The sequence below is a fragment of the Podarcis erhardii genome (genome assembly GCF_964252035.2).
Source record: "Podarcis erhardii genome assembly, chromosome: 18".
NCBI lineage: Eukaryota > Metazoa > Chordata > Lepidosauria > Squamata > Lacertidae > Podarcis > Podarcis erhardii.
The window spans coordinates 10,642,763-10,666,808 of record NC_138516.1 but is presented as its reverse complement, the minus strand read 5'-3'; the positions used below and the strand labels follow the sequence as shown (position 1 = coordinate 10,666,808).

The 24,046-nt window shown below is 48.1% G+C and overlaps 1 protein-coding gene across 2 annotated transcripts in view; it reads right to left on the bottom strand.

Annotated features, from left to right (window-relative positions):
- Positions 1-23,700, bottom strand: part of LOC309332927 (nuclear receptor ROR-beta-like) — a 39,713-nt gene extending 16,013 nt beyond the window's left edge. For both annotated transcript variants that reach the window (XM_081846293.1, XM_081846294.1), the window contains exon 1: positions 23,398-23,700. In XM_081846293.1, coding sequence (XP_081702419.1) covers positions 23,398-23,404 — 7 coding nt within the window. In that variant the 5' untranslated portion in view covers positions 23,405-23,700. The remainder of the gene's footprint in view (positions 1-23,397) is intronic.
- Positions 23,701-24,046: the final 346 nt, after the last annotated feature.

Below are 24,046 nucleotides of genomic sequence, written 5' to 3'. Positions count from 1 at the left end.
CTAGGTGGGCAGGAGCAGGGACCGAGCAATGGGAGCTCACCCCGTCATTGCGGGGATTCGAACCGCTGACCTTCTGATTGGCAAGCCCAAGAGGCTCTGTGCTTTAACCCACAGCGCCACCCGTGTCCCGAAATACACCCAGTACTTGAGCTCCAAATCCACCTATATCTGCCACCCAAAAACCTGTGGCCATTTCTAGCCAAATCTCCTTGATTTTATTAATCGCATCTTACATTTAGCTACGGCTCGGGGTGACGCTAGGACAGGGCCCTAGAACAATTTCATGCGGAGCTCACCCACCTATTTCCCTACCCCGGAAAAATAAATAAAAAGCACTGATTGCGTAGGATTTTGGAAAGCAAGAGGGAGAATCGCCACGAATATTCGGATCAGACAGCAAGAAGAAACATAATTGTGGGTAGGAAGGTGGGACTATCTACATGAATGGTTCTTATTAGTCTGAGTAGCACCGAGTTAAAAACAAGAGAGGAATGTAAATGGGTAAAACTGATGGTAACTGCAGCCAGACTGGTTATAGCGAATAATTGGAAAAAAGCAGAAGAGTTAGGGGTGAACCAATGGAGGGAAAAACTGAATAATATTATAATTTTAGAATATCTAACTGTGGAGATACACAGGGTTTAAGGTCAGTGAGAAAGAGGAGGATTGTTTTGAGAAGATATTGAAATATTTGGGTAGGTTTGAACAATTTGGGGCAGGTAAAATGCTAAAAGTTAAATAAACCTTGTGGAGGGAGGAGTGTTAACATATATAAAATTGTTCATATGGTTGATTTGAATATGTTATTATGGATTAGGTATACACAATGTATCAGCCACCTGGGGGGGTTTAACTGTTTGTGTTTTGGTTGTGGGTAAAAAATAAAAATTTTAAACATTAAAAAAGAATAATTTAATAATAATAATAATAATAATAATAATAATAATAATAATAATAATTTATTTATACCCTGCCCATCTGGCTGGCTTTCACCAGCTACTCTGGGTGGCACCCAACAAACTATTGAAATACAATAATTCATCAAATATTATACGATACAATAATTCAACAGAGAACACAGACACTCCACTTCCTTCCCAGAAGAGGGCAGTCAGGGACTTTAAACAGATTACACGGATTTCAATCTGCCAAGGAGTAAACCATCCCATAATTGTGCTGGCCGTGTTGGCTGGGCGGATGTGATTCAAATCAAATCGATTCAAATCGCTAGTCAGGAAGACTCGATTCAAATCATTCTTTTTTTTACAGAAAGACAATCTCATCTAAAGCATCATTGACACAGGACCATGCAGCCTTTCTCAACCTGTGGGTCCCCAGATGTTGTCGAACTACAACTCCCATCCCCCCTAACTAGCGAGGCCAGAGCTCAGGGATGATGGGAGTTGTAGTCCGACAACATCTGGGGACCCGCAGGTGGAGAACCACTGAGCTAAGAGGATAGAGGGGAAGCCCTTCCATAGAGTCTGCATTAGGTCCTCCAGATGTTTCGAGACTACAATTCCCATCATCCCTGACCACTGGTCCTGCTAGCAAGGGATCATGGGAGTTGTAGTCTCAAAAAGATCTGATTGTGTAAGCTGAGCTTCAGCCAGCGGTTCTCCTGTGCGTCCCCAGATGTTGTTGAACTGCAACTCCCATCACCCCTAGCTAGCAAGGCCAGAGCTCAGGGATGATGGGAGTTGTAGTCCGACAACATCTGGGGACGTACAGGTTGAGAACCACTGACCTAAGAGGATAGAGGGGAAGCTCTTCCATAGAGTCTGCATTAGGCCCTCCAGATGTTTCGAGACTACAAATCCCATCATCCCTGACCGCTGGTTCTGCTAGCAAGGGATCATGGGAGTTGTAGGCCAAAAACATCTGGTTGAGGAAGCCTGGTGTAAGCTGAGCTTAAGCCAGCGGTTCTCAACCTGTATGTCCCCAGATGTTGTTGGACTACAACTCCCATCACCCCTAGCTAGCAAGGCCAGAGCTCAGAGCTCAGAGTCCCGAAGTTTTTGCTGTGGAGCCAGGCTCCGGCACACAGGTTCTTCTGAGCACGTGCAGAGTGCCTTTCCCACCCCACAAGAAACTGCACAACACACGAAAGTCCTTCTGAAAACCACAGAGGAAATTCTTCCAGTCTCGATGCAGGGAGAAATACTTTCCACTCGGGCGTAGCTTGTTGTCGAGCGCGAGAGTGAATCACTCCGAGAAGGAAGTGGTGAGATAAATATATTTAAAATCACTGTCTCTTCCTCCTCTGCAAAGAAAGCTTCCTATTACGGGATCCTTCCGAGCCGGCCCTGCTGTTGTCTTGTTCTGCAAAACGCCGTTCGCCCATTTCACAGGCGGCAAAACTGAGGCAGGAACAGAAAGCCCGCTCTCTGGCTGCTTGAACTCTTTTTCCCAGCGGGGGGCAAACCTAAAATAATGCCACAAAAGGATTTTTTCACAATGGAGACGTCTGTGCATACCAAGTGGAACTGGTCCTGAAAATCTCTCTCTCTGTTTGAGTACCTGCTGACTTTGAAAGTTTTCCCCCAAGTGTTTTGTGACTTCCCTGATTTTGTAGCTGAGCTGGAACCGGTCTGTGACCGAAATAATAAATTTGTCCGTTCAATGCTGCAAAAGCTTCGCCGTTTTGCTGCCAACGCCTGCCCTGCGAGTTCTCCGCTCTGGGAAATGTTTGCAGGGTACGGAAAAACTCAGTGTTAAAAAAAAATGTTAGAAAGCAAATTAGATTTGATCGGGTGTTTCTTTTGCGACAAAGTAAAGCCATTGATTAGAATATACAGCGTAAAAACTGGAGTTTTTGGGGAACCGTGGAAGGCGGGCAAGTCGTAGCCAGGGGGGTGATCCATTGCTAAATTTGAATTGTTCATTAAAAAGAAAATTATGCAATAAGAACAAGCAGGGTTGCGGATCTGGGAAAGGTGATACCCGGATTGAGCAACACAGAAAGAAAATTAACTTTTCTTCTTTCTTTCGGAAATAATTTTTATTCGATTTTACAAGTGTGGAGTTCTAACAATGGCAAATGAATCTCTACTTCCCGCCATCTTACTGTCAGTCTTTTCGACTTCATATTATTTCAATTAAGAACGGGGAAGTTTTAAAATAATTTATTTAGGAGACCGCTGTAAGCAGATGGAAACATCAACAGGATTCTAATAACGCGTGCAAATATGGAAAGATATGGAACGTGGATTGTGAAATAAAATCAACTTTCGATAGTAGGAGACAACTAGCAATATTTTTTGGGGGGTCACCTAAGACTTCCTTTCTCCCCAGATCCCCAGCCCCCCAATTTTCCTGGCTTTGCACGGGAAATTGGGAAATACAGATTTTCGTGATTTTGGGGAGGCTGGTGTGGAAATGCAAGAGTCGGTTGAAACATGCCCCCCAAAAAAAAGAATGGCAAGAGAAATTATTCGATTATATAGAATTAGCTAGAATGACAGATGCAATTGGAGTTAAGTCCAAACGAAAATTTCAAAAGGAACGGCGAAAATATCGAGAACACCTTAAAAAGCAGTCCCCTCAAATGGTTTGGATTAACTTCTACAATGAAACTACAGTGCAAAAGCTGGAAACGGAAAGGAGAAGAAGCGAAAGAAGATGGAAACAGTTTGCCCAAAAATGAAAATGTTGAGGATGAAGGAAGTCAAACTGGAAGGAAAGTAGAACTGAAATATTGTATTGTTCATTATAGGTTCTGTTTTTGTACTGGTATTGCTTGCTTTGCTGTTTTTCATTTTATTTCTTTTTTCTCTGTTCTCTGCTATTTTTATGTTCAGTTGCACCGACGTGCTATAAAATAAAATAAATATTTAAGGAAAGAAAAGAAACACACACACAACCACTCGGTTTCCCAACATATCCCCAAAGCCTCGGTTGTTTTTGTTGTTACCAAAGGCCTGAAACTTCCCCAAGGTTATATAACCGCCATCTGCTAAACATATCCCAGACATGTGGCCAGGATCCGAGGAGAGCTGCCCAAAGCAGGCTCAACCATTGGCTCCCGGCCCCCAGGTTGTTGAGTCACGGCCCGCGGCCATTGGCCGCCGAACCCGTCCGTCAGGCCCGTGCCAAAGCACGCACCAAGTCACCCTGTCCTACTGACATACTTTCCTCTGCAAAAAAATTATAATTGAAGAAAGCAGTTGTGTAACAGGCATGCATCAGTCAGCTGTCTCTACGACTCCTCCTGAAACAGTGGGGAGAGGAGGAGCGGCTTGCAAATCTTTTTTATTATTATTATTCTAAATTAAAACAAAACGTATCATCCTTATTTTTTCCTCCATTTCCCCACCCTCCCACACAAATCAGGGATGATGGGAGTTGTAGTCCCAAAACAGCTGGAGGGCCAGAGTTTGGCCACCACTGCTCTAGATCAGGCATGGCCAAATTCGGCCTTCCAGATATTTTGGGACTACAACTCCCATCATCGCTAGCTAACAGGACCAGCGGTCAGGGATGATGGGAGTTGTAGTCCCAAAACAGCTGGAGGGCTGAGCTTGCCTATGCACTGTCCGGGGGCAACAGTGACCATAAAAAAGCAATGGATCTTGGAGATACGTGGGTTAACAATAATAATAATAATAATGAGAAGTGATGCAGTATTCTGCCTCCATCGGCGCCCATTCATGAACTTACGCACATGAATCAAGAGATATCTCGTTCCCACTACTATCCAGAAGTTTAAATTTCCAAGAAGGAGGTGGAGGATGAATCATAAAATGGGATAGTCGGAAGGGACCCTGGCGGTCATCTAGTCCAACCCGCTGAAATGCAGGAAACTCAACTAAAGCACTCACTCCTTCAACCCTGGCGAGCTGCGGCTCATCCCTTGAAGGATGCCTTATGAGGAACGGCTAAGGGAGCTGGGCATGTTTAGCCTGGAGAAGAGGAGGTTAAGGGGTGATATGATAGCCATGTTCAAAAATATAAAAGGATGTCACATAGAGGAGGGAGAAAGGTTGTTTTCTGCTGCTCCAGAGAAGTGGACATGGAGCAATGGTTCCAAACTACAAGAAAGAAGATTCCACCTAAACATTAGGAAGAACTTCCTGACAGTAAGAGCTGTTTGACAGTGGAATTTGCTGCCAAGGAGTGTGGTGGAGTCTCCTTCTTTGGAGGTCTTTAAGCAGAGGCTTGACAACCATATGTCAGGAGTGCTCTGATGGTGTTTCCTGCTTGGCAGGGGGTTGGACTCGATGGCCCTTGTGGTCTCTTCCAACTCTTCTATGATTCTATGACACATTCATGTAAAAACACGCTGATTCCCGGACCGTCCGCAGGCCGAATTGAGAAGGCGACTGGGCTGGATCCGGCCCCCGGGCCTCAGTTTGCCTACCCATGCTATAAGCCAAGTCCTGTGTTCGAATTATGCCTACACACAGCCAAGAGGTTTGTATCTCATAAGATCTCCACCCTCTTTTGTTTACAGCCGTGGCTAAGGATCGGGGCAGATTTGGTTTTCTGCTGGCGGGTGGAGAGGAGAGAGAAGGATGAGGCAAAGTGAGAGCTGGGAGGATGAGTCGGCGGGCGAGTTGCCTGGCACGCCCTCGACTGCTTGTGCCAACCAAGGAGGAATGCGGTTCGTCCGCCGCAGCCGGCTGAGGGCACTGCCTGCTGCCAACAAACCTTTTTGGGCGTGCCGGATTTACGTATAAGCTAAACAAGCCATAGCTTAGCTCTCACTCTCTTGCCTGCCCCCCAAATTCACTATTAATAAAAGTAAAGGGACCCATGACCGTTAGGTCCAGTCGTGGCCGACTCTGAGGTTGCGGCTCTCATCTCGCTTTACTGGCCGAGGGAGCCGGCGTTCAGCTTCCGGGTCATGGGGCCAGCAGGACTAAGCCGCTTCTGGCGAACCAGAGCAGCGCACAGAAACGCCGTTTACCTTCCCGCCGGAGCGGTACCTATTGATCTCCTTGCACTTTGACGTGCTTTCGAGCTGCTAGGTTGGCAGGAGCAGGGACCGAGCATTGGGAGCTCACCCCATGGCGGGGATTCGAACCGCCGACCTTCTGATCAGCAAGTCCTAGGCTCTGTGGTTTAACCCACAGCGCCACCCACTCCCAATTAATATAAAAAGGTAAAGGTAAAGGGACCCCTGACCATTAGATCCAGTCACAGACGACTCTGGGGTTGCGGTGCTCATCTCGCTTTATTGGCCGAGGGAGCCGGCGTACAGCTTCCGGGTCATGTGGCCAGCAGGACGAAGCCCCTTCTGACGAACCAGAGCAGCGCACGGAAACGCCGTTTACCTTCCCACCGGAGCGGTACCTATTTATCTCCTTGCACTTTGACGTGCTTTCGAACTGCTAGGTTGGCAGGAGCAGGGACCGAGCAACGGGAGCTCACCCCGTCATTGCGGGGATTCGAACGCCGACCTTCTGATCGGCAAGCCCTAGGCTCTGTGGTTTAACCCACAGCGCCACCCACTCCCTATTAATATACTTTTTCTGAATTGTATTTCAGTTCAACAATCGCTTTGATAAAATACATCCAGTCCTACCTCGGGTTCCAGACGCTTCAGGTTGCGATTTTTCAGGTTACGGATGCGCTGAAACCCGGAAGTACTGGAACAGGTTACTTCCGGGTTTGGGCAGCTGCACATGCGCAGAAGCACCGAATCGCAACCCACCTATACTGAACACTGCAATATTTCAGTTCTTCTTTCCGTCCAGTTTGACTTCCTTCATCCTCAACATTTTCATTTTGGGGCAAACTGTTTCCATCTTATTTCGCTTTTGAAATTTTCGTTTGGACTTAACCCCAAATGCATGTGTGAATGTGTCCCCTTTGTGGGGAATTTTGCGGGTTCACGGGCACCCCAGGGCCCCAGGGAGCTGGCAACAAGTGGATAAAAATCAATCATATTTTTAAAAATTTTAAATCAGATTCTTTTTTTAATTTACATTGGATTTTTAAAAATAAAATCTTTTCGGTGGAAAAAATCTTTCTACAGATTTTCTATTTAAGTTACGTTATAGTCCAAATGGCATTCATCAGTAAAGAAGGGTTTGTTTTTGAGTTTTTCATGATTTAAAATTGATTTAATTGAGGTTTGGTTGGCACCAACATTGCTACGTTTTCAGTTTCCGTTGAGAACACAACCTCCTTTTCCCCTGAGACTCTGACACATAACCTCCAAAATGCAGTTTATTGTGTTTAAAATTGATTTTTAATATCTGGCAGCTTGCATTGTTGCAACAACCCCTCCGATCTACGGGCACAGCGAGGTTCCCATACCAGGAAAAAAAATCAAATCAAATCAAATGCACACAGTGTTCTGTAGGCAACACTTTCAAACTTAGGAAATTTATTTTAAAAAACGCTCATTATTCCTGTGTGCAGGGGTCTTTTTGGACCCCGTAAAGAGTGGAAGCACACTACCAATTTTAACCGCGGTCAAAATAACGATACAAGTTTGAAAGGGGATAAAGGAACACAGGCTTTCCCCCCTCCCCCTTTTGCATAAAATAAATGATATTTAAGGGACGCGGGTGGCGCTGTGGGTTAAACCACAGAGTCTAGGACTTAGAATCATAGAATCCTAGAGTTGGAAGAGACCACAAGGGCCATCGAGTCCAACCCCCTGCCAAGCAGGAAACACCATCAGAGCACTCCTGACATATGGTTGTCAAGCCTCTGCTTAAAGACCTCCAAAGAAGGAGACTCCACCACACTCCTGGGCAGCAAATTCCACGGTCGAACAGCTCTTACTGTCAGGAAGTTCTTCCTAATGTTTAGGTGGAATCTTCTTTCTTGTAGTTTGGATCCATTGCTCCGTGTCCGCTTCTCTGGAGCAGCAGAAAACAACCTTTCTCCCTCCTCTATGTGACATCCTTTTATATATTTGAACATGGCTATCATATCACCCCTTAACCTCCTCTTCTCCAGGCTAAACATGCCCAGCTCCCTTAGCCGTTCCTCATAAGGCATCGTTTCCAGGCCTTTGACCATTTTGGTTGCCCTCCTCTGGACCCGTTCCAGTTTGTCAGTGTCCTTCTTGAACTGTGGTGCCCAGAAATGGACACAGTACTCCAGGTGAGGTCTGACCAGAGCAGAATACAGTGGCACTATGACTTGACGATCAGAAGGTCGGCGGTTCAAATCCCCGCAATGACGGAGTGAGCTCCCATTGCTCGGTCCCTGCTCCTGCCAACCTAGCAGTTCAAAAGCACGTCCAAGTCCAAGTAGATAAATAGGTACTGCTCTGGCGGGAAGGTAAACGGCGTTTCCATGCGCTGCTCTGGCTCGCCAGAAGCGGCTTAGTCCTGCTGGCCACATGACCCGGAGCTGTACGCCGGCTCCCTCGGCCAGTAAAGCAAGATGAGCGCCGCAACCCCAGAGTTGGCCACGACTGGACCTAATGGTCAGGGGTCCCTTTACCTTTACCTTTAAATGATATTTAGCAGAATACACAAGGAAGGTTTCAAAAGGGGAAAAGTTAGCTTAGCTAAGTAAAATACGTCCCCAAACATAGTTCAGTTGTATAAATAGCTTGCAACATAATTTGTCGTTGTTGTTGTTGCTACTTAGTTTTTTATTGTGACAAAGTAATAATAATAATAAATGAAATAAAGATAACGTTGGCTTTTGCCACACTGCTGAGGTGCCCGAATGAACAACCTGATTGCAAGTGGGAGAGGAAGAGAGAGAGAGAGAGAGAGAGAGAGAGAGAGAGAGAGAGATGTGCAGAACAGCAACTCATGCAGAGACACAGCAGGGGAACTCAGCGCAGATCTCGGTGCCGGGCACAACGGGACCCATTGATTGGTCCAGATGTGAGGCAGGGGGAGAGACACAGCCGAAGGGGAATGAGGACAGGAAGATCTCATATGACCGGCCCCCAGGAGTTACCCCCCTCTCGACGTCATTAAACTTCGGGAAGCGCCGGGAACCCAGGGGAGAGACACAACGTCCTTTCCGTTTCCGCACGGGGCGCCGTGGTTAATTAACCGGCTGAAATCTTGGGGGCAAATGAGGTCGCCGGCCCACGATGCTTTGCAGAGGATGCGGTCGATGCTGCGGAATGAGGGCAACACCGGGGAGCTCCAATTAGGATCTGGACCCCTGTTTACTCCCCCGAAGGGGGAAACCAGCGGGGATCCGGGAAGGCGAGAGTCAAGGGCGGGCCGAGGAAGAGGGAGATGGAGCGGCGTCCCAGCTGGGGCGGAAGAACGACTTGGAGCCCTGTTGGTACCTGAGGATGACGGCGCTTCTCTGTAGCCACGCCCATGCTGTGCCGAAACCCTGCCCATAAGGGGCCGCACTTCCTTCCAGCGGGTACCACCAAAGCGGTGCTTGCGTAATATGGGGAAATGCCGCTTGTGGACCCAAGGTGAGCTAGATCAGGCAAAACAGATTCCTCCAAAGGAATCACAGAATCATAGGGTTGGCTGGGGTTAGGGGCGGAGAAGCAAGACGCACAGGCTGAGGTTCGAGACGAACTGGGGTTAGGAGAGAGACGAACCGGGGTTAGGGGAGAGAGATGAACCAGGGTTAGGAGAGAGACAAATTGGGGTTGAGAGAGAGACAAACCGGGGTTAGGGGAGAGAGATGAACCAGGGTTAGGAGAGAGACGAATTGGGGTTGAGAGAGAGACGAACCGGGGTTAGGGGAGAGAGATGAACCAGGGTTAGGAGAGAGACGAATTGGGGTTGAGAGAGAGACGAACCGGGGTTAGGGGAGAGAGATGAACCAGGGTTAGGAGAGAGACGAACTGGGGTTGAGAGAGAGACAAACCGGGGTTAGGGGAGAGACAAACCAGGGTTAGGAGAGAGACACACCTGGGTTAGGAGAGAGAACTGGCGTAAGAGACAGACGAACCGGGGTTAGGAGAGAGACAGGATGGGGTTAAGAGAAAGATGAACCGGGGTTAGGAGAGAGATGAACTGGGGTTGGGGGGGGGAGATGAACCAGGGTTAGGAGAGAGATGAACCAGGGTTAGGAGAGAGACAAACCAGGGTTAGGAGAGAGACGAACTGGCGTAAAGAGACAGACGAACCGGGGTTAGGAGAGAGATGAACTGGGGTTAGGGGGGAGACGAACCTGGGTTAGGAGAGAGACAAACCGGGGTTAGAGGAGAGACGAACTGGCATAAAGAGAGAGACAAACCGGGGTTAGGAGAGAGACAAACCGGGGTTAGGGGAGAAGCGAACCGCGGTTAGGAGTTTCAGCAGAAGGATGATGGTGACGAAGACGTGGAAGGGAAGAGAAGACAGAACTCTCTGAACCTGCACACAAAGGCTTGGACTCAAAATTTGTTAAATAAGGAGGAGGAAGCGGGGGAAAGGGGGTAGAGGAAGAGAAGGGCCGCTTTGAGAGATGGGAGGGCCGTTGGGGGCCGTAATCCCACAGGATCACACCTGCGCCTGCTGCAGGAATAAACCGAGTTTTATCACCTAGGAAATCCGCCCCCCTCCGCGTACAGAAATCCCGAAAGCCTCATTGCTTCTCTCGCCCCTTTTCCCTTCCTGAAAAGTGTGCCTTTGGCCAGACTGGCGATTTAACTTTCCTTTTGAACCATGTTTCTAGCCCTCAAGCATCGCAAATGTCCCGTTTCTGCCAAACGCGAAGGCTGCAGAGTCGGACTGCCTGAGAGCCTCCTTCTCTTCCCTACTTCCTCTTCTGGGATGCAATGTGGCACAACCCCATAGGGACTAGAAACTTGGTTTTGAAGTGGAGATTCCCAAAGCTGTGATGTCTAAGTGTTGGGTGGCAAAGCATCGAGTGTCCCCAACATATTGACATCGTATAATGGAATAAGATAAGAGCCTCGTGGATCAGGCCACCGTCTCCTCCTCCACAGACCTTGGAGATAGCTCAGTCAGTAGAAAAACGAGATTCTCCACCTCAAGGTCGTGGGTCCGACCCCCTCGTTGGGCAAAAGATCCCTGCACTGCAGTGGGGTTGGACTAGATGACCGCTGGGTCCCTTCCGTTCACCCAGTTCTCTGTAAAAGCCGTCTAGTTTGGTGGCCTCAAGTAGCAGGGAGTTCCACAGCTCAAGGATGGACGAGTCCTTTCTTTTATCCGCCCCAAATTTTCCAGCACGGACGTCCAAGATTTCTTGGGGTTATGAGACGAGGAGAAAAACCTTTCTCCTTCTCCGTGCCAGGCCTCATTTAATAAACTTCCCAATGGTGCAAGCTTTCCTCGTATCGCAGTTGCCCCATCCCAGAGATTCTTTCGGCTGCCCTTGCGTCAGGATTTGCATGATTTGTGCAAGACGCAGAATTCCCGGCTCCTGGGCAGGATCTGCAGAAAGCCTTGCCTGTTAAGATTTCCTTGCAAATCGTTTCTCTTGCTCTTCTTCTTCCTACGCTGCTCTCTGACGTTTTCACAACAACCTTATCAGGTAGGCTGGGCCAAGAGAAAGAAGCGCCATCGAGCGCTCTAGCCACTACGCCACGCAGCCTTGGAAAAACCCTCCCCAAACTCAAACCTCCATCAGCTATTGATGACCGTGAGCGAAATATTACATTACAGTGGCATCTTGGTTCTCAAACGCCTTGGTACTCAAACAACTTGGAACCCAAACGCTGCAAACCCGGAAGTGTTCCAGTTTGCGAACTTTTTTTGGAAGCGGAACATACTCCGTTTTGAGTGTTACGCTGAAGTCTGTCTGTTTTTGCTATTTATTTTGCGGTTTTGTGGCTCTTTTTGTTTTGTTTTTGTGACTGCGTGGAACCCAGTTCAGCTACTGATGGATCGATTGTGTGACTGCAGTACATTGTTTCTTGCTTTCATTTTATGGATCTCGTTAGATAGTAAAATTCATGTTAAATTGCAGTTTTAGGTGTTGTTTTTAAAAGCCTGGAACAGATTAATCCGTTTTGCATTGCTTTCTATGGGAAAGTGAGCCTCGGTTTTGGAACGCTTTGGCTTTGGAACAAACTTCCGGAACGGATTAAGTTTGAGAACCAAGGTACCACTGTACTGACTTTTCAAAACAATTACCAGCATGCTTAGGGAGAAGGCAGGGGGCTAAATCTGATCACTGCCCCACGGCTGTGTCCCGCTGCCTTCTACTCAGCCAGCATGACCAATGGTTAGGGCCAGGGCCGGATTTAGGTTTGATGCGGCCCTCAGCTCCTGAAAGTAACAGGGCCCTTTCTATGTCCAGCTGTCCTTTGTCCACAACAAATTGTCACTTTTTTGGTATTGAATAAATGCTATATGGTCATTGATGGACCTAAAAGGTATCTCAAGCCGTTTGCATGTAACAGAATATGTATTTTATCAATGTAATTGTTGAAGTGAAATAAAAGTGTATTAATAGTGAATTACAATTAAGAAGAAGTATATTCATAGTGAAATACAGTAATTCTTCAGCTCCAACTTAAAATGATTTTTTATTCATAAACTGAATAATGCAAACACATTGGCATTTGGCGATAGCAAAAGGTCCTTTAGAAACACAGTTTACAAAGACTCATCATCTAGTCTCCAGAAACTTGCTATAACAAGAAGTAATAATAGGTGTAAATATATGAAGCTACTAATAATTATAAATAGCAGAATGTAGGCACCCTATATATAGAAAGGAGCAAACCAGTGATGTTTTAGGGAGTGGGGCACTAAACTATAGCTTGTTTGTTGTTGTTGTTGTTGTTTAGTCGTGTCCTCCTCTTCGTGACCCCCTGGACCAGAGCACGCCAGGCACTCCTGTCTTCCACTGCCTCCCGCAGTTTGGTCAAACTCATGCTGGTAGCTTCGAGAACACTGTCCCACCATCTCGTCCTCTGTCGTCCCCTTCTCCTTGTGCCCTCCATCTTTCCAAACATCAGGGTCTTCTCCAGGGAGTCTTCTCTTCTCCTGAGGTGGCCAAAGTCTTGGAGCCTCAGCTTCAGGATCTGTCCTTCCAGTGAGCACTCAGGGCTGATTTCCTTCCGAATGGAGAGGTTGGATCTTCTTGCAGTCCATGGTACTCTCAAGAGTCTCCTCCAGCACCAGAATTCAAAAGCATCCATTCTTCGGCGATCAGCCTTCTTGATGGTCCAGCTCTCACTTCCATACATCACTACTGGGAAAACCAGAGCTTGAACTATACGGACCTTTGTTGGCAAGGTGATGTCTCTGCTTTTTAAGATGCTGTCTAGGTTTGTCATCACTTTTCTCCCAAGAAGCAGGCGTCTTTTAATTTCGTGACTGCTGTCACCATCTGCCATGATCATGGAGCCCAAGGAGGTAAAATCTCTCACTGCCTCCATTTCTTCCCCTTCTGGGCCCTAAACTATAGCTTGTTTAGCTTATATGTAAATCCGGCAGTGGTTTGGGGCGACGAGAGATGATGCATATCACAGGGAGGAAACTTTATTTTTTGGAAAAACTCTGCTGTTTAAGAGGTTGGCAAGCTCTGCCTCTCCTGACTCTCGCTCTCTCCAGATTTTCTTTTTCCGGGTTTCCGATTCCCCCCCTGCCCCCCTTGCTGCTACACACACACACACACACACCCCTCGTGCGTAACCACGCACACCCCGCCACAGTGACAGATCTAGGTCACTGGAGCAGCTCTTAATAAGAATACTTCTGCCACGCTTGCCTCTGCAGAGAACCGAGGCCTCGAGCGAAGGAAGGAACGGAAGCAGATGGTTTCTGGCGTTCAAGGCGAAAGAGGCGGCGAAGACATTTGCACCAGAAGTTTGGGTTTCCGACTGGAATTTTTCCTGCACCGCAAAACCGGAGACGGCGGGCAAAAACAGAAACCCGGCACTTTTTCCAGAGGAGGAACAGACCAGACCAGTCTCCATCGTATTCCTGGAAGTCCACTTTATAATCCCAGGGCGGAAAAATAAAGGATTAGACCAGGACTGAGGCTCTCGGCTCGGTGTTGCCTGTGTAGGTGCCGACTCCTTGGGGCCTGCTGTACCAGAGCCATAGCTGTCAACCTTCCCCTTTTCTTGTGAGGAATCCTATTCGGAATAAGGGGATTTCCCTTAAAAGAAAGGGAAACGTTAACAGCTATGACCCAAGCACCCACAAAATTTCCCACGGAGCAGCTGGGCACCCGCAAATTTGGGCACCAGGGCAATACAGCCATGATCTCAAGGCCAAGTTGGCACTCCTGGTTGTCAACACTGGTGGGCAGCACCCCTTAGGAGTTTCAGGCAGGGTTTTCCCCCCAGGTCTACATGGAGATGCAGGATGTGGGTGGCGCTGTGGGTTAAACCACAGAACCTAGGACTTGCCGATCAGAAGGTCAGCGGTTCGAATCCCTGCCACGGGGTGAGCTCCTGTTGCTCCATCCCAGCTCCTGCCCACCTAGCAGTTCGAAAGCACCTCAAAGTGCAAATAGATAAATAGGTACCGCTCCGGCGGGAAGGTCAACGGCGTTTCCGTGTGCTGCTCTGGTTCGCCAGAAGCGGCTCAGTCCTGCTGGCCACATAACCTGGAAGTGGTATGCCGGCTCCCTCGGCCAGTAAAGGGAGATGAGCGCCGCAACCCCAGAGTCGGTCACGACTGGACCTAATGGTCAGGGGTCCCTTTACCTTTACCTTACGTGGAGATGCAGTAATAATAATGATGTAATTACTTATATTCCAAAGGCTGATCGCCGAAGAATGGATGCTTTTGAATTCTGGTGCTGGAGGAGACTCTTGAGAGTCCCATGGACTGCAAGAAGATCAAACCTCTCCATTCGGAAGGAAATCAGCCCTGAGTGCTCACTGGAAGGACAGATCCTGAAGCTGAGGCTCCAAGACTTTGGCCACCTCAGGAGAAGAGAAGACTCCCTGGAAAAGACCCTGATGTTGGGAAAGATGGAGGGCATAAGGAGAAGGGGACGACAGAGGACGAGATGGTGGGACATCGAAGCTACCAGCCTGAGTTTGACCAAACTGCGGGAGGCAGTGGAAGACAGGAGTGCCTGGCGTGCTCTGGTCCAGGGGGTCACGAAGAGGGGGACACGACTAAATGACTAAACAACAACAACAACATCAGGCCACTCTGGGCAACGTCCGACAAAAGTATTAAAACAATTGAAGCAGAATAGCTAGTACAGTGGAGCCTTGGTTCTCGAACTTAAACCGTTCCGGGAGTCTGTTCGACTCGCAGAACCATAGAATCATAGAAATATAGAGTTGGAAGAGACCACAAGGGCCACCGAGTCCAACCCCCATCAAGTCCAACTCCATCAGAGCACTCCTGACCAGTGGCGTAGCGTGGGGGGTGCAGGGGGGGGGCCGGCCGCACCGGCCGCAACATCTGGGGGTTAGGGTTAGGGGGCGCAAATCCACGGGTTAGGGGGTGCAAATTACTTGCCTTGCCCCGGGTGCTGACAACCCACGCTACGCCACTGCTCCTGACATATGGTTGTCAAGCCTCTGCTTAAAGACCTCCAAAGAAGGAGACTCCACCACACTCCTTGGCAGCAAATTCCACTGTTGAACAGCTCTTACTGTCAGGAAGTTCTTCCTAATGCTTAGGTGGAATCTTCTTTCTTGTAGTTTGTTTCCGCTGCTCCATGTCCGCTTCTCTGGAGCAGCAGAAAACAACCTTTCTCCCTCCTCTATGTGACATCCTTTTATATATTTGAACATGGCTATCATATCACCCCTTAACCTCCTCTTCTCCAGGCTAAACATGCCCAGCTCCCTTAGCCGTTCCTCATAAGGCATCGTTTCCAGGCCTTTGACCATTTTGGTTGCCCTCCATTTTGGTTCCAGTTTGTCAGTGTCCTTCTTGAACTGTGGTGCCCAGAACTGGACACAGTACTCCAGGTGAGGTCTGACCAGAGCAGAATACAGTGGCACTATTACTTCCCTTGATCTAGATGCTATACTCCTATTGATGCAGCCCAGAACTGCATTGGCTTTTTTAGCTGCCGCGTCACACTGTTGGCTCATGTCAAGTTTGTGGTCAACCAAGACTCCTAGATCCTTTTCACATGTACTGCTCTCAAGCCAGGTGTCACCCATCTTGTATTTGTGCCTCTCATTTTTTTTGCCCAAGTGCAATACTTTACATTTCTCCCTGTTAAAATTCATCTTGTTTGTTTGGGCCCAGTTCTCTAATCTGTCAAGGTCGTTTTGAAGTGTGATCCTGTCCTCTGGGGTGTTAGCCACCCCTCCCAGTTTGATGTCATCTGCAAATTTGATCAGGATGCCCTTGAGTCCATCATCCAAGTCGTTGATAAAGATGTTGAATAAGACCGGGCCCAAGACAGAACCCTGTGGCACCCCACTAGTCACTCTTCTCCAGGATGAAGAGGAACCATTGATGAGCACCCTTTGGGTTCGGTCAGTCAGCCAGTTACAAATCCACTGAGTGGTAGCATAGTCAAGACCGCATTTTACCAGCTTCTTTACAAGAATATCATGGGGCACCTTGTCAAATGCCTTGCTGAAATCAAGGTAGGCTACATCCACTGCGTTCCCTTCATCTACCAGGCTCGTAATTCTGTCAGGCATAGGCAAACTCTGCGCTCCAGCTGTTTTGGGACTACAACTCCCATCATCCCTGACCGCTGGTCCTGTTAGCTAGGGATGATGGGAGTTATAGTCCCAAAACATCTGGAGGGCCAAGTTTGCCTATGCATGCCTGAAACCATTTGGAAACCAAGGCGCAGCTTCTGATTGGCTGCAGGAGTTTTCTGCAGCCAATCAGAAGCCGCGCCGGACATTCGGCTTCCAACAAACGTTCGCAAACCGGAACACTCACTTCCGGGTTTGTGGCGTTCTGGAGCCGAACCGTTCGGGTACCAAGATACCCCTGTAATCAATGGCGACTTGCAAAAAAACAACAAAGGAGAAACGAGAAATCCAAACAAGGATTCAAAAATAAAATAAAATACAGGAAAATAATGCACTTTATAGATAGGGACCTGGGACTTTTTGCCTCCAAAGCTTCTCACTTCAAAGGGTTGACGGCGAAATTTCGGGGTTCCCCAATTGGGTGTTTGTGGACCCTGCAAACACCTGCCTTTGCCCGCCCAGTTATAATACATTTTTTAAAAAAATAAAGGGTTTATGGGTTTGGTTTGTGGCTAGAGGGTTTTTTCCCCTGCCAGCTTCTTGAGGGTTCCCCACTTGGCGCAGGCGTAAGTTGTGCAAGAGGGGGTTGTTGTTTTTCCTGTGCACTGTGCCTGTTTTCCCTTCTGTGAAATGGGCAGAGGCAGCGTCTTAGATTCCCAAAAAGTCGCCCTAAGATGCTTGAAGGCTCCGTTTGAAAAATGTTCAGCTTAAGGCAGCGCAGGGAGCGTCCTTAAGCAGAGAGCCACATCACAACCTCGCCCTAGGGGCCACAGGCGAGGGAGGGGCAGCGGGGGCAACATTTGATAATTTTTACGTCTGTAAAATTACATCAGGGACACGGGTGGTGCTGTGGGTTAAACCATTGAGCCTCTTGGGCTTGCTGATCAGAAGGTCGGCGGTTCGAATCCCCGCGACGGGGTGAGCTCCCGTTGCTCGGTCCCTGCCCCTGCCCACCTAGCAGTTCGAAAGCACGTCAAAGTGCAAGTAAATAAATAGGTACCACTCCAGCAGGAAGGTAAACGGTGTTTCCGTGCGCTGCTCTGGTTCGCTAGAAGTGGCTTAGTCCTGCTGGCCACATGACCCGGAAGCTGTACTCCAGCTCCCTCGGCCAGTAAAGCGAGATGAGCGCCGCAACCCCAGAGTGGGCCACGACTGGACCTAATGGTTGGGGGTCCCTTGACCTTTACTACATCTGTAAAAGTTCCTAAGCAGGCCTCTCTCTCCCTCTCTCTCCTCCTCCAGGGACTCAGCTAGGCAAAAATATCTGGACCAGTGATGGGGGGCAGGATGGGTAGACTCCAAAGACCAGATATAAGGTTGGGGTTTTTTGGGGGGGTTGTATTTGTCCCCCTGAACCTCAGCCCTCCATCTTTCGCTAAATTCAACTATACCATTTTCCTGGGAGTTGGGACCCATTGAACCCTGCTCCCCAGCCCTGATGGCCTTTGAAAGAAAGTTCCAATCTCCCTCAGGGAAAAAGGTAGATTTATAGAATCGTTGCATTGGAAGGGGCTCCTCGTCACTCGAAGCCACGAGTTCGAGTCCTACCCACCAGAGCAGGAGAAAACAAGCTTGCTCCCTCTTCCTGTAGATATCTGAAGGTGGCTACCCTATCTCCTCTTTTCCAGGCTAAATATGCCCAGCTCCTTCAACCATTCCTCATCAGGCTCAGTTTCCAGACCCCTTGATCATCTCAGTCACCCTTCTCTGCCCACCTTCCAGCTTGTCAACCTCCTTCTTAAATTGTGGTGCCCAGAACTGGACACAGTAATCTAGCTGTGGTCTGACCAGGGCAGAATAGAGAGGGACTACAAAATTAAAAGACGCCTGCTTCTTGGGAGAAAAGCAATGACAAACCTAGACAGCATCTTAAAAAGCAGAGACATCACCTTGCTGACAAAGACTTGTATAGTTCAAGCTCTGGTTTTCCCAGTAGTGATGTATGGAAGTGAGAGCTGGGCCATCAAGAAGGCTGATCGCCGAAGAATGGATGCTTTTGAATTGTGGTGCTGGAGGAGACTCTTGAGAGTCCCATGGACTGCAAGAAGATCCAACCTCTCCATTCGGAAGGAAATCAGCCCTGAGTTCTCACTAGAAGGACAGATCCTGAAGCTGAGGCTCCAAGACTTTGGCCACCTCAGGAAAAGAGAAGACTCCCTGGAAAAGACCCTGATGTTGGGAAAGATGGAGGGCACAAGGAGAAGGGGACGACAGAGGACGAGATGGTGGGACAGTGTTCTCGAAGCTGCTAAGATGAGTTTGACCAAACTGGGGGAGGCAGTGGAAGACAGGAGGGCCTGGCGTGCTCTGGTCCAGGGGGTCACGAAGAGGCAGACACAACTAAACGACTAAACAACAACAACAAATGACTTCCTTGATCTGGACACTAGATCTTTTGGCCTTGAGGTCTTTGCTCCCATGCTCAACAGAAACAAAATGCAAAAAATTTAATATATTTGCAGAAATAAAGGGGGCATTTTGAAAAACGGACGGCGAGAAAAGCCGAGGCTTGCGCATGAGAGCATGGATGCTGCAAAGAAGCACATTGTCTTTTCCCTGTCGACAGAAAGGGCTCAGCTATCATGGCGCCGGGAAAAAGCAGAGGCGTATACTGGTTCTGGCCAACGTGGTGAGTGGCGCATGGAACCAAAATGGCGCTGGGGAAGTAGCGGCAGTGTGTGAACGGAGACCAGGCAGAAACTGGACGCTCGGATCCAGGCATATGAGACAGGGATGAGCACGTTTCCCTTCTCTGCCACAGCTAATCCTCTCTGCAAATCCCAGTGCGGGGAATTTCATGCGTTATCCGCGCACCGGCAAGCCCTAAGCTGGACGGCGAATGGAAGATGTTTTCCCAGAACGCAAAGGGGCTTCTTCTTCCCATCTTTATGCTCCAGTCGCCATTCTCTCTTCCTACCCCCTCCAACCGCCTGTTAGCGTTGCTGCGGCCATCTTTGGAAGGGCTGGGAAGAGAGGCGGCGGAGGCCGCTGCAAAATGGCCGACCAGACACGTGGCAGAGTCCGTGCGGTCGAAGGAAACCACAGCAGGACAGAAAACATCGTTTCTTTGGTTTTTTTACTTTGAGAAGGCCAAGGTGAATCTCCGCACGCCTGCTCCGAAAGTGTGCCGTGCCCTCCGACATTTCTCCGGTGAAAATAGGGACGTCCCAGTGCATAATGATATTTTTGCTATATATATGCCGCTCTGGGAGGCTTCCAACATATATAAAAACATAATATAGCATGGAAAAAAACTTCCCTATACAGGATTGCCTCCAGAAAGCTCATGGGTCAGATAATTCCATACGTTCCGACATTTCTCCGGTGAAAATAGGGATGTCCCGTTCCATAATGATATTTTTGCTATATATATGCCACTCTGTGAGGCTTCCAACATATATAAAAACATGATAGAGCATGGAAAAAAACTTCCCTATACAGGATTGCCTGCAGACAGCTCATGGGTCAGATAATTCCATACCTTCCGACATTTCTCCGGTGAAAATAGAGATATTCTAGTGAACCGCACCAATTCTGCATATTCTACCCACCCAAAAAGGATACAGACATGGCTTCCTAGTCCATCACAGAGCGTTCCTTAATAATAATGTGTTATGCCTTTAAGGGGGTCACAAAAACCTTGTTCTATCACACTGTAAAACCCACATTGTCCCCCGGTCGATGGAGGGAAGGAGAAAGATGAACAGGAAAGAGAGAGAGAGAGAGAGAGAGAGAGAGAGAGAGACCTTTTTTTTCTCCACACAAGCATGCAAGCCTCCAGATCTCACAAGTCTCTTGCTCAGCTGACTGCCCACACTGCCAATTTAAAACCCGGGCAGGGAAGGCTGACCCAAATAACTGCTCCTCTTTATTTTTTCCAAGACTGTTAAGACAACAACAGCGGTCGGTAGCAAATTACACTGAAGCACATGACCGGGCAGGTGTGGCAATGCGCAAGCCTTGCAGGTCACACAGGAACATTCCTCTGGGTAACTTGAAAGCTGGCACAGACCCTGGGTTGTCTGAGCACCTATTAGCAAAATCTGGGCCTCTCTTTTTCCCAGAAAATAATACAGACAGAAACTCACGTCTGCTGGAAGAGACGGAATCAGCAAGATACCCGTAACATCCTTAATAGGTTTTGTTTTTTCTCCTGAATCCTGTAAATCAGGTTTCGGAGAGAGATATATATGCTATATATTGGGCAATCTGTGGGTCATGACTCTGTAAAAAATTGGGTCAACAGATGGCAGGGGCTGGATCTGGAGAGGGAATATGAATGCGTGGCATCAAATATGGAGAGAGCTGTCCGAACTCAGCAGTGCCAGGGTCCGACTGTGGGGCACAGAAGCCCAGTCCGCCCCCAAAGGGCTTCGGCGTAGGGTCTAGGCTGCCCCATTTTTTCTAGGACCCTCTATCATAGCCCGGGCTACCCATTTTCCCCCTCGGTCTACCGGGAAGCTCACCAGACGCGATTCATCGGCCAGCGCTGGGTATTTTGCTAGGTTATCCTAGAACAGGATGGTGGAATTGTAGGGACCCTGGTGGTCATCCAGCAATGCATGAATCTTTTGGCCCAGTGTGGATCTCGAACCCGCAACCGAGAGATTTAAGAGTCCGCAGACCGAGGCAAAAGTGGGAAGGGGGGGCTTAATGACACACACCACTTAATTCCTTAATTCCTCACCGAGAGCCTCCCTATAAAACGTTGTAGGACAGTCCTACAAGTCAATACATTCTCCAAACCAACAAACCTTCTACAGCTACCCAAACTGAATGCCCAGCCTTAGCTGAAGGCCTGGTATTAACGTTATGGAAAAATAACGATTAATTGAACTTTTAGCTTAGTGGTGGGCCAGTTCTCAAATGGAACAGGAACGGTCTACTGGGTGATTATTATTTTTAAAAAATCCTATTTTCTTTCGGCCCCCACTCTGGAATCTCTTCCTTGTGGCTGTTACTCCTCCCTTTTTTAAAGGACAAAATATATATTTCCTTCTATGTTAAGCCTGGAAACATTTTTTTTTTTTTTAAATGGCACCAACCCACCTAACAGAAATAAAAACATTAAGACCAGTCTCTTTCAGTGGGAAGCTGAAAGTGGATATTGTGCTGGGGGAATCTGGAAATTTTTTAAAAAGGGAAAAAAAACTGTGTCCTTTCGTCAAGGCCGGGTTTCTGGCAGGGCAAGAGTGCCCCTGAGAATGTGCAGAGTGCATTGTCGTCACCGAGCAACAAGGGTGGGGGCCCACACCTAATCTAGCTCTCCAACTAAAACCTTCCTAGCGAGGGGGGAAAGCCATCAAATTATACAAGGGAATAGAGAGGCAAAGAGATTTGCAGGGACGTCTCAAAGATGTTTTACTCAGAAGTAAACCACCCTGGCTCCTGGGGAGTTGGGGACATGATCCATAGCAAACATAATTCAGAACTGCAGCCTGAGAGATTTGCAGTCCGGAAAACACAACAAAACCTTACCGCAAAAAACAACAACTCTAGATAACAAAATAAAACATTTTTTAATTAACTTTTTTTTCTCTTTGAAGAGGCAGGAATCTAATCGGTGAAATTCAAAATGAGGGTTTTTTTTGCACTTTTTTGGGGTGGAACAACTCAGTTTTTGAATCTCTCTCTGCGCCTGGTCATTTTTTTAAAAAAGGAAAAACCTTGGAACGCTACATAGTGTACTGTATACAAATTTTAGATCATGTTTGTCATCTTGTATGGCTCACCAACGTAATTATATATCTCCCGGTGTCCATTGCTTAAGTAACAGTCGCTCAGGATTTAGTAATAATAATTGCAGGTCCTGAATCTTCAACGCAAGATTCTTCGCCACCAAGACAGGGGATAAATCAAGGTGGGGAGTGGAAATAATGTGAGGCTGTCTCTGACCCAACCCTACTCAGAGAAGACCCATTGTAATGAATGGACGCAACTTTACTTGGCTCAAAATTCATTTTAAAAGGGTGGATTCTGAGTTGCATGCAACTCTTGTGTCTCCTGCAACTGACAGTTTATTTTGCCCTGATGGCCCTAATAATAATAAATATTATTATATGATAAATGTTATTATTTGCTGGGTTTTTACGCCATATACTGTAAAGTTGCTCAGCTGCAAAGTGAACCAGTGTTTGCTTGATGTTGGGAGAAAATATCATTTTCTAAGGAACACAATCCGGACGCCCCCAACACACACTAAGGCTACGATCCTACACGCGTTCCTTTCCCTGCGCACAGAAGTATTTGCTTCCGAGTAAACCCCACCGCATCATCATTGAGACTGCAAATGCCTAAGCACGTTCACGAGCGAGTAAAGCTTCTCTCAACACACTTACTCCCAAGTAAACAGCGCCATCCCTCTGCAGGTCTACTCGGAAGCAAAGTGGCACGGGCTTTGTTCCCAGGTTAAAGGTGCGCATGCATAAGGTCGCAGTTTTGGGCTTGCAATAAGCCTTCCCGCTGCCCCATTTATTCCAACAGGTCTACTCTCGAGTAAAACTCAGGTGGCTCCAATAACCCCGTATTGATTCCAACGGGGTAGGGTGGGCGGTTTGGAGATTTACTTCGGAGTAGGCGCGGCTTGCAGGAGCGCACCTTCTTCTCCCCTCTCTGGACCCAAACGCAACCAAGTACTGTACTACTCAAGTGTTGACCCATTGAAATCAGATCCTCCCCTCCCCTTCCCCGATTTCAATAGGTTTACTCCGAGTAGGCTGCAGTTGTTCAGCGTCCGCGCGCGGGGAGATTTACGCACGCTTCCAACCTTGCGTAAAAGCAGAGTTTGGGGTTGTTGTTGTTGTTGTTTTTCGGTTGTTTAAAAGCGCTCGGATCGGGGCCAGCGGAGATTTAGTCTCTCTCCATCCCCCCCCCCTTTAAAAAAACACACGAAATATAACCCTTACCTCGCATGTTGGCCGATATCCCTTTATGTGCGCGCTTCTGGAAATCGCATGTATGAGATCGGATGCAGAAGCGAAACTCTTTGCGGGAGGATGGATGGAGCAGAAAAGAGAAATAAATAATGGAGAGATGGAGAGCCGAGGCACCTTCTTCCTCCCTCCCTCCTGCTTTCTGTTTCTGCTATACCCTAATTATTAGGAATAAATAATAATAATAATAATATGCGTTGGACGGGAGCTCTCCCTCGCGCGCCTCCGCTCTCCCTCGCCTTTGCCAAGCGCGCTCGGAGAGATCTGCTAACCTACTTTCCTTGCAAAGCGTGGAAGAAAAAAATCGCAGGCGAGAATCCCCGGGCTCGGGGCCCCGCCCACCTCCTGTCAATCACACGCCTCCCCAGGCCACGCCCACCCCTGTTATTATGTCATGCTGCGCGCAACTTCCTCTTGTGATATAATGCAAAACATCACCTCTCCTCTCTTCTCTCCACCTCCTCTTCCCTCCCTATTTTATTTTTTTTTGGTAACGAAATTGCATGCTTTTTCAGATACTCCTGCCTTGCAGACGGTCGGTCTGGATGTCCCTTGGGGTCCCTCCCGACTCTGCCATTCTGTGATTCCACGATTCTAGGCATATTTCCCCTGCTCTGTCCGC